This window comes from Sander vitreus, chromosome 11, assembly GCF_031162955.1.
Source record: "Sander vitreus isolate 19-12246 chromosome 11, sanVit1, whole genome shotgun sequence".
Classification (NCBI taxonomy): domain Eukaryota; kingdom Metazoa; phylum Chordata; class Actinopteri; order Perciformes; family Percidae; genus Sander; species Sander vitreus.
In genome coordinates, this window is record NC_135865.1 from 24,672,286 (window position 1) to 24,682,975 (window position 10,690).

A 10,690-nucleotide genomic window follows, 5' to 3' on the forward strand; every position below is an offset into this window, starting at 1 on the left:
CGCCTCACCTGCAGGTGTCCCCGCAGAGCTGACCTCGCCTCACATACAGTAATTCTCTCAAACGCTCTTTCTCCCCGTGCTGCCCCCTCTCCGCTTTCTATGAACAGACAGTCAAAACAAGCCGCCCCTCACATGACCGCACACTACAAATGCTGCAACATTACATCCTTTATACTATTAACAACCACATGGTGTATGTAGGAAAGCCCTTTTTTTATTTTTTTTATTCAATTGATTAATTCATTCAAAATGTAAATGTGTTAATTGACTAGATTAACTAATTAACTAATTTCTTTTACTTATTTGGACTTTTTAGGCTTTTTGTCAAGTCATAGGGGTTCTCCTGTCCTGTGATACCAAATAATAAAACATGTAATGATTTATTTGATTAGCTGCTGAGATTTTTGAAGGTCACAAGTCACTTTCAACAAAATCCTGAAGTTGATGCATTTATTCTAAAAAGCCAACAAATGCTGAATCCAAGAGAGCTCATGCAGGGCTGTACAGTAGTTACCTTTGTGGACAATGTACTCTTGTATTGAATCTGGGGTTTTTAAATGACTTGAGGAAGAGTTACATTCTTTAATGACACACAAATTACACATGACAGGTTTTTAAAAGCTTTTTTTAGCATGTTAAAATGTGTCTGTTTTCATCATTTAAAGTGGTTAAAAAAGATCAAACATCATAGGCCAGCTACGATCCCCTGTGGTAATTTATACCGTTCATCTACAGGTAAAAGCGACATAAGCTTCTTAAAGACTCCTCTCTCCCCGCTGTCCATCCTTTTTTATTTCCTCCCCTCTTTTAAAGCCTGAAAAGTATTAAAACTAGGTCAGCCAGGTTCTGCAACAGCACTTAACCAGAGGCTGTTATCTCCTAAATCACCAATATGCTGTTATTACTCTCCATGACACTGTAAAGTGCTGAGAGCATGGCCATGGCAACACTTGTTTATTATTTTGTGTCAATATTGACTATTGTCATTTTATGTTTTTACCACTTGTTTCGCTCGGTGTAGTTATTGTATGTGATGTATTGAATCTTGAAGTTAGACTCCCAGTGGTCTCGCTTTGCCAGACCTTCCTCCACAGCGCAGCGAAGGAGGGTCTGGCTACTCCACACAGCGTTCCGGGATGGGAGTAAAACGTGCTCTGGTTTATCGGCATGTCTTCAAACCAATCACAATCGTCTTGGGCGGCGCTAAGTGCCGGGCAGAGCCACGGTGCGCTGCAAAATGGCCTCGGGGAAGAAGTTATTTTGGTGGAACGTGTACGTTCAAAAGTTGTTTTAGTCATGCAGATTGGACAAATAGTCTAGCTAGCTGTCAGGTTTTGAAACAGTGTTAACATTATCATGCAGGGAAAATTATTTTAATTTGGTTGAACTGGCCGAAATCTTAATTTTTTTTGGTGGCTAAAAACATGCTAAGGAGGTTAGAGTTGCTGCATGACCTCAGTGTTTATGAAATCCTTGCGATGGCACTGGACTCCGATGAAAGGAAAAACCCAACTTCTCTCTCTAAAAACAACCAAACAAAGTCTTTCTTTAATCACAATAACCTCGACTCATCCACTGTGTTCGTACAGGTGATTTTGAAAAAAAGGAATGTACAGTTATTGTTTATCATTCTGACTATTTGTAATCATTTTTGTAAGGAACTTTGAGGTTGCATGATCTGATCTTTAAAAAATGCCATCTGTCAAACAAACCAACATCTTTCCATGAGCCGGTGGTCAGGCCTCCTAGAAACAAATTCATCACACTCCTGAAATACATAAAGAGGGCCTGAGGTATTTGTGCTGTGGGCTGAGTGTGAATTTGTGAGGTGATTAAAGGCTAAATATAGCCTCCTGTCTGCTCTGAGCTGAAGACTGGTGACTCAGTGAGCAGACCTTCTCTTTCTGTAGTAGTTGCTTTTCCACCACAGGGCCAAGTGGGGCTTTACAGGGGCCACAGGATTCAAAATGAATGAATAAAAACACCACCGAAACCACTATCATGACCTTGTGACTTAATGTCTTTACTTGCTTAATGGGTCGACATGGTATATTGTTTTATTGTTGTATTTTTTTCAATTAGTAAGCTTTTATGATGAACTTGTGATGAATGTATGGAGATTCACACAAGGTAAATGTAGACACGTCTTCAGGGATAAAATAATTTCAATAAAAAATGGCATTCTAAATTTAAGCTGTAAAAACCCAACTCCAAACTCAGAATTTCTGAAGACTTTCTGTTTTCAAATTAAAGTTTAAATGAAAATAATCTTTCCAGGAAAAGCTGCAGATTTTGTAGTCCAGTTTAAAAAGTGAATGCAATGCTGTTAAACCCGAAGAACAGGTGTAAGATGTGAACGCAGTGTAACAATTACAGTTAATATTTTAAATGAGTCTAATGCCGTGATCTGGGGGGGGGATTGAAATGTGGAAGTATAGTATTTTGATCAGATTCATTTCCATTGATTGGTGTTTAGTAAATAACCGCGAAGAAGAACGTCACTACTGGCAGTGACAGGTCTGCACCACTTTGTGACCTCCGAACGTTTTGACCTCACCATCAGTAAGCTTTCTAACCAGACCAGTGTGTCGCCCTCCCAAAAACACCAAGTTCAAATGACCAGGACCAGCCATCAGGTGCAGGACAAAAAATACATTTTACTTAGAAAATTTTCAATAAACAAAAACTCCCAATAATGAAGAAAATGAATATAAAAATGTCACTGAAAAGCATTGTGCTCTGTTTGACCTGCAGTGGAAACAAGGCTACTGACTGAGTGAGGCTGAGGCCTCCTTCAGTGGTGCCAACAGATCAACTCTCTCCATCACTCTGCAGCCACTGGACCCAAGAGCCCAGCACTCATGTACTGTACTCTGCTGTTAGACTCAATGCCAAATATTCAGTGCCAAGTAATCCTTCTCAAGCCTTACGCTGTTTTATCTCATTATCTAACTTATTATAAAGACATTTAGTTACTGTTCATCTGGGTAGCTTTTATTTCATTACAGTCAATGATAAAGACAAAAAAAATACATTTAATTTGAGACTAATGAACTGTTTAAAGGATGAAAACATAACTGTTTAGATTTGAGAAAGGATATCACATCCTGGAATGATCTTTGATCAACATTGACGGACAATTACTGACTTCCTCATCATTTAGACAGCAAAAAAGACTCCAAGAGCCTAATTTAAACCTGCCTTAATCAATATGTATATATATATATATATATATATATATATATATATATATTAGAGGGTGCAGACTAAGACTTGGTCATGGATGTTTGAATCTCTGATGCAAGACTGACACTTGTCTTATTTAAATTATTTCTGGATGTGGTTATAAAGTGTGTGTGTGTGTGTGTGTGTGTGTGTGTGTGTGTGTGTGTGTGTGTGTCTGGCTCAGCGTCACATTCTGATATTGGCTGTTGGAATGCAGAGCAAGGGAGTGAGCAGTGGGGAGGTCAGAGGTCAAAGAGTCTACAGAGAGAGTAATGCCAAGACACTCAGAAGCTTTCCTGATGCTGATGTGGGCAGCAAACAGGAAGCCAGCAGTTCAAATGATTAAGAACTACATGCGGCCAAAATTAGATTATGACGAGATTATGTGTCTGGGAATTATATATGAAAACAAAACTGAGCTTAGAACTACAAGTTATTAATCAAATATTCTTTATCTTCACATACACAGGAACTGAGAAACAAAGTTGTAACTCATTATCTTGTGTAGGCTCATACATAAAATGCTAAATGTCAAATTAAATGTTATTAAAAAGTAAAGTAAATTCACAATGTCCTCATATGCAAATTGCAACTCAACAGTGGCGGAAACTAACTATGTAGGCCTACATTTACTTAAGTACTGTACTTAAGTAACATTTTGAGGTACTTGAGTAATAGTTTTCTGCTACTTTATTCTTCTACTCCACTGCATCTCAGAGACAAATATTGGGGATCATTGAAATGAAATGGTGTTGGAACATTTTCCATTTTAGCTGAGGCCTAAAATGCATTTTTTTAACGCAAATTTTACCATGTTATTAAACCTTAAAGGTCCTATGACATGCTGCTTTTTGGATGCTTTTATAAAGGCCTTAGTGGTCCCCTAATACTGTATCTGAAGTCTCTTTTATATAGGCCTTAGTGGTCCCCTAATACTGTATCTGAAGTCTCTTTTATATAGACCTTAGTGGTCCCCTAATACTGTATCTGAAGTCTCTTTTATATAGGCCTTAGTGGTCCCCTAATACTGTATCTGAAGTCTCTTTTATATAGACCTTAGTGGTCCCATAATACTGTATCTGAAGTCTCTTTTATATAGGCCTTAGTGGTCCCCTAATACTGTATCTGAAGTCTCTTTTATATAGACCTTAGTGGTCCCCTAATACTGTATCTGAAGTCTCTTTTATATAGACCTTAGTGGTCCCCCTAATACTGTATCTGAAGTCTCTTTTATATAGACCTTAGTGGTCCCCTAATACTGTATCTGAAGTCTCTTTTATATAGGCCTTAGTGGTCCCCTAATACTGTATCTGAAGTCTCTTTTATATAGACCTTAGTGGTCCCCTAATACTGTATCTGAAGTCTCTTTTATATAGACCTTAGTGGTCCCATAATACTGTATCTGAAGTCTCTTTTATATAGGCCTTAGTGGTCCCCTAATACTGTATCTGAAGTCTCTTTTATATAGACCTTAGTGGTCCCCTAATACTGTATCTGAAGTCTCTTTTATATAGACCTTAGTGGTCCCCTAATACTGTATCTGAAGTCTCTTTTTTATAGACCTTAGTGGTCCCCTAATACTGTATCTGAAGTCTCTTTCCCGAAATTCAGCCTTGGTGCAGAATTACAGCCACTAGAGCCAGTCCCACAATGAGCTTTCCTTAGGATGTGCCATTTCTGTGTCTGTAGCTTTAAATGCTATTGAGGAGGAGAGAGGGGGGGCAAAGTGGAGGGTGGGGGTGTGGCCTTGACCAACTGCCATGCTTCGCTTGTTTGCAAGCCATGATGTCTCTCTCTTTCTCATGGGCGGGCCAAATTCTCTGGGTGGGCAAAGCAGAGAAAGGGGAGGTAACCTTTCCCCTTATGACGACATAAGGAGGAGATTCCAGATAGGCCCATCTGAGCTTTCATTTTCTCAAAGGTGGAGCAGGATACCCAGAGCTTGGTTTACACCTATCGCCATTTCTAGCCACTGGGGGATCATAGGCAGGCTGGGGGAACTCATATTAATGTTAAAAAAACTCATAAAGTGAAATTTTCATGCCATGGGACCTTGGAAACTTGAATGTTTTTGCTTAGGGCAAGTCAACGACAAAGACTTTAGGAGTCTGGACTCAAGTCTTCAGTCTACAGCTCTGTGTTGATGTATGTGGGATCGATGAATTTCATAAAGCAAAAGTGAAAGCAAGAACAACAAATATGGTACAAAAAATTTATTTAGTAACAGTTTTGTAAACATTTGAGGTAAATGAACATTTACATCAACTTGTTCTTACAAAAGAATCATTCATACACAAGGCACTTCTCTTGTTTAAGACAGCATTGAAAACAGGTTGCTGTTCTGAGCATTGTGAGATGGTTCCTATACTCCCTGACGAGCCAGAGATATCATGCTCTGCATGAAACGTAAGAGGAGAGAGTTTTGGAGGAGTCACGCAGACGATGGGCTTTGAACACAACATCCTGTCAGGGCATCTTATGCGGGGTTAGGGAAGGGCCAGCTACCCAGCTAAACTTCTCTCAACAGGTGAGTCTTCTGATATGACGTCTAACCAGAGTCCCGACCAGTCTGTGAGAACATACTGAGTGAACACACAGAAAAATACCCCATTTTTCTCTCTCTTGCTGTTTTTTTTTTTTTTAAATCTTCAAACTCAACATTATCTGAGCTTGAGAAAAACTATTTCCTGGGAAGAGCCACTGCGTTTTAGTTTTAAGACATTTCTTCCTTTGAGGATCATAGAGATTGGCAGTTTTCTCATCAGGCTCACTCTCTCTCTCTCTCTATCTCTCTCTCTCTCTTACACTCTCTCTCTCTCTACTACCACTACCAATATTAGCATTGTAGAACAGCAATTTTTCTTTCCTAAATGTGCAAATCTTTATCAACTACCAAAATGTAAACTTTAGGGATCAAAAACAAATGCAGATTTTTTTTTTTTTTTGTCATTTTGAACAAGAAACATGGATTGGGAAAGGTTTTTACCTATGTGTTGTGTGGGTGTTTATTCTCCTCTTTGTGTTTCTGTTTGCACCAAATGTCATTTAAGCAACTTAAGTAAAATAGAGTATGAGACATTATACCTATATGGGTACAGATACTCTTACACCATACAGTACCATTCATTTTTTAACCCCCACCCCCCTAAAAATAAAAATAAACAGCTGGTACCACTTTGCTCTTACTCCTGTGTATTAACCTGCACATTAACTGCTGGAAAAATATTGTTCCTATAAAATACTGTGCACAAACATTAGTACTTAATCATGCTGTTATGTCCTGTGAGTGCAATATGTCCAATGCAGATGATTGAGTTTTCACACAGTCTTACTTTGTACTTTCAACTTTGCCCCAGAGGTGAACTCACAGAATAATACAGTGGTTGGTTGCTGTAAAGCTAAAAAAAAAAAGAAAGGGGTTTTGAAAGTGAGTGCCTGGGTTGTGAATGAACCAAACAGCACAGTAACACAACAGAGACAGAGGACTGCGGCTGCTCGTAAATTCAGTTAAAAGTTTGGGTTTCTAAAGATCTCTAAGTATCAAGATGAACACAACAAAATAGAAGCCGTCAAGGTAGACTGCACTGTGGCGTTTTGATACTCGCAACGCCAAGTCATGTTGTCTATTTTTATTAAATCGTAGCTGTTTCGCAATCACAAACTGACTATTACAAGTATGCAATTTATGAGTAAAATTCAATTTGAAAAAAAATAGCACTTTTAAGAATAAAACCAATGACGAAGCATGTGAAATGAGTGATGGCAACTCCCAAAGTTGCTCTTAATCTTGAGATGTGATGATGTTTGATTGTACGTTTGAGGGCAAAAATATCTGCCAACAATCTAACTAAAGGAAATAGCAGTTTAAAGTCTCACCAAAGGAGCTTTGGGAGATTGTCTGAATGAACACAGGAAATATGTTTTTTCTTTAGATCAAATGGTGGCTTCCATGTATTTGCTTTAAGATTATTTGAAGGCAATATCTTTGGCATTTAGTGGAAAGCATTTTTGTTGACTGAAGGCGACGCTGACAGACGCAGGCGCAAGGGACCCTGCTCCTACTTTCCTCTTTTGTAACTAACAGCACTGGTCGGAACGTTTAGATCTCTGTTATTGACAATGTGCTCGTAGGGATCCAGGTGCATTCTGGGCATCACAGTGATGACTTCTACCAGCAGTTTTGACCCATATCCTGTCTGTTTGTTTTTAGGACTCTGGGAGTATCACATCAGTCCATTCCTATCCATTCCATCTTAATTAAAATATGTATTGTCTCTGTGCAAGAAGCGCGGCAATGGATCATGGGTAAAACCAAGCTAGCCAGCTTTGGCATGAAAATTGATCAGTGAATCGGTGAGTTGTAGGGCTGCACATGCTGGCATGCACAACTACAAGGAAGACAATACATGTAATGTTTGTTGATAAAATTTCTTCCTGATGAATTATGTTTAACATAAAAGGTGTTTGTTTTGTAACATTCAGGAAGTGCTGCAACCAAAGGACTCCCAGGTCAAAGGACAAACGCTGGAACAAGCTGTTGACATGTAGTGCAACACGCAGTGCACGTTTGCGCTGCCGATTTGACTGTGAAACCAGATAGAAATGATGAACAAGATATATGAGCGAATCATCTGGCTACACATCAAATAACTGATCTGTACAACAATGCCAACTACCTGTGCTTCCTCCAGATAAAAAAAAATATTCAGTCATTGTTTTAACAAATGATAATTTTCATTTGTAATGGTTAGTCCTTTAGCCTCAACAAAAAGAAGAAAATAGAGGAACATGATGAGATCTTCCCCCCCAAACCAAACACGTTGGTGAGAAGTGTCCATTTTGATGCAAAATTATGACATTACAATGTCGTTCTCTCCATCCATCACTGTGCGCGGAGCCTTCTGACTTCATAGCACTGCATGGTGAAATTTTTTGTGCAGAAATTAGGACCATACAAAAAAAAAAACCTGCCTCAAATACTCTGCAACTCACCGATTGCACTAAATCAACAACTGCTGATGATCAAGTCATTTCACATTTGCCTAAACCTTTTCTGTTATTCTGCTTTCCTGTCTCTTGTCATCTTGCCTTCTTTTGTTTTTTGATTTTTTTTGTGTTTTTTTGTGTTAGTTTTTTTTTGCTCTATGCATGTGTGCGATCGTTTTGTCTGAGAATCACTGTGTTTTGGGGGTGGGGTCTGGGGAAGCAGGGTGTTGGTCATGGAGGGTTTAGGGACATGAAAGGGCTGAAGAGATTTAGATAGCCAGGTCGCTCGGCCTGGCCCTGATGCTGCTGCTCTTGCTGGCCCGACTGAGCCGCCGAGGGTCTGTGCTGACCGTTACTGGAGGCTCGTGCATCTCCACAGTGGTGGTGGTGACGTGGCCTTCTTCCTGCTCGCTCCTCCCTCCACTCCAGCTGCCTGCGTTGGATGCAGTGCCATGGCTGCTGCTGCTGCTGCTGCTGGAGGCGGCAGTGGCAGTTGAATTGGTGATGTTGGTGTTACTGGTGGTGTTGCTGGTTGGAGGGAGCAGTGCAGCATCGACGGGTTGCTGCTGCTGCTGCTGCTGCTGTTGCTGCTTCTTGTCGGTGCTGGTGGAGGAAGAGGAGGAGGGGGAGGGGGAGGTGGCCTTCATCTCTCGAGTCTGCTGCTCGGTGGCCAAGTTGGCCCAGTTCTGCTGCGTGGCCAGCCTGTGGTTGTTGTTGTTGCTTATGTAGTAGTGGGAAGAGGGGGAGGGCTGACGGAGGGATTCCTCCTGCTGGAGTTTGTCCATTTTGAACTCCGCTGCTGAGGGCACGGCTGCTGGCCCCATGGGCGGCAGGAACGCCCCGCTGCCCGCCTTCACATCTGTGTAGTTGGTAGGGTAGCTGAGGCTGGATGGGGCAGTTCTGGAGGCCGAGGCCAAACACTCAGGCTCTGCAATGTTGACACGCCGCAGCGACTCGTGGTCAGGGGCAAACTCATTTGTCATGCCCTGTTTAACTTTCTTCCATCCAAGGTGATAGATCTCTAACAAATTCAGCAAAAGAGACACGCAAGCCACCACAAGCATAAATATAATAAAAATAGTCTTTTCAGTGGGCCTCGATATGAAGCAGTCAACGGTGTTGGGGCAGGGCCAACGTGCACACTTGTACAGGGGCCTCAGCTGGAAGCCATAGAGTAAATACTGGCCCAAAATGAATCCCACTTCAAACAGAGTCTTGAAAATAATGTTGAACACATAGGTCCGCAGCAATGCGCCTCTGATACGGATTTTGCCATGCTCGTCCCTGATTGGCGGCTTCTCCTTCTTGCCACCTCCTCCTCCTCCTCCAACTTCTCCACCATTTTTATAAAGGAGTTCTTTCTCCTCTTGGAACCTGTTTGCTTTGCGCATCTCCTCCTCCTTCTCTTTCCGCTTCTCCTCCATGCGGACGATGTGTAGCACATGGCCCAGGTAGATGAGAGTCGGCGTGGACACAAAGATGATCTGCAGCACCCAGAAGCGGATGTGCGAGATGGGGAAGGCCTCGTCGTAGCAGACGTTCTCGCAACCGGGCTGTTGCGTGTTACAGGTGAAGTCAGACTGTTCGTCTCCCCAGACTTCTTCAGCCGCAGCCCCCAGCACCAGGATCCTGAAGATGAAGAGGACGGTCAGCCAGACTTTGCCGATGACCGTTGAGTGCTCCTGAGCGTTCTCCAACAGCCGCCCCAGAAAGCTCCAGTCGCCCATGCTTCAAGATTTCTAGCCTATGGAGAAAGTACAGGCTGGAGTAGACAAAAAAAGGAGGAATGGTAAAACAAAAAAAGAAGAAACAGACAGAAAGAGAAAGTTAAAGAAATGTGTATGAAATTGTACTCAAAGTTGGTTTGAACATTTATCATGTAATGACATGCCTTACCCAGAGGTTAAACACATAAGAACACACAAGGAGACAGGGTCAAGGACATGGAGGAGAGTAGAGGTGTCGACTAGACTTCGACATATTTCTCTTTTTTCATAAAACGCTTAGCAGAACAAGGTCTTAACGAAAACTGCCACGTAGGCGTCGGATGTTGATAACAAATCGAAACACAGCATTCGCTTCAACACAGATGCTTTTTAGAAGCTCGTATACTGTATAGGCCACCTGTTTGACTGAACCCTGGTTCACTCTCCCTTTCTCTCTCTCTCTCTCTCTCGCTCTCTCTCTCTCTCTCTCTCTCTCTCTCTCACCTGCTCGCTCCACTGCCCAGCAGGCATGTGCTGAGATCAACATTATAATGTTCGAAAACAGCATTTAGCAGAGATGGGGCTCTGGTGTGGCACACACATGCGCACACGCACACACACACACACACACACACACACACACACATACACACGCACACGCACTCGTCACCCTCCCTTCCTCTCTCGCACTGTCAACTGTAACACTAAAGCCACAGGGATCAGATGGAAACGTTTAACTGTAATAAGGAAAGATAATAATATAATAACAGTGT

At 41.6% G+C, this 10,690-nt stretch overlaps 1 protein-coding gene across 1 annotated transcript; it reads right to left on the reverse strand.

Moving 5' to 3' along the window:
- Positions 1–8,480: 8,480 nt before the first annotated feature.
- LOC144525804 (gap junction alpha-3 protein-like) lies at positions 8,481–9,938 on the reverse strand. The gene has a single exon (XM_078262869.1). It carries the CDS (start codon positions 9,936–9,938, stop codon positions 8,481–8,483), a length of 1,458 nt encoding a protein of 485 aa, XP_078118995.1.
- Positions 9,939–10,690: the final 752 nt, after the last annotated feature.

Bases quoted from the DNA above. Each gene is read 5' to 3' on its own strand.
- LOC144525804 (XM_078262869.1), bottom strand. From the start codon at position 9,938: ATGGGCGACTGGAGCTTTCTGGGGCGGCTGTTGGAGAACGCTCAGGAG.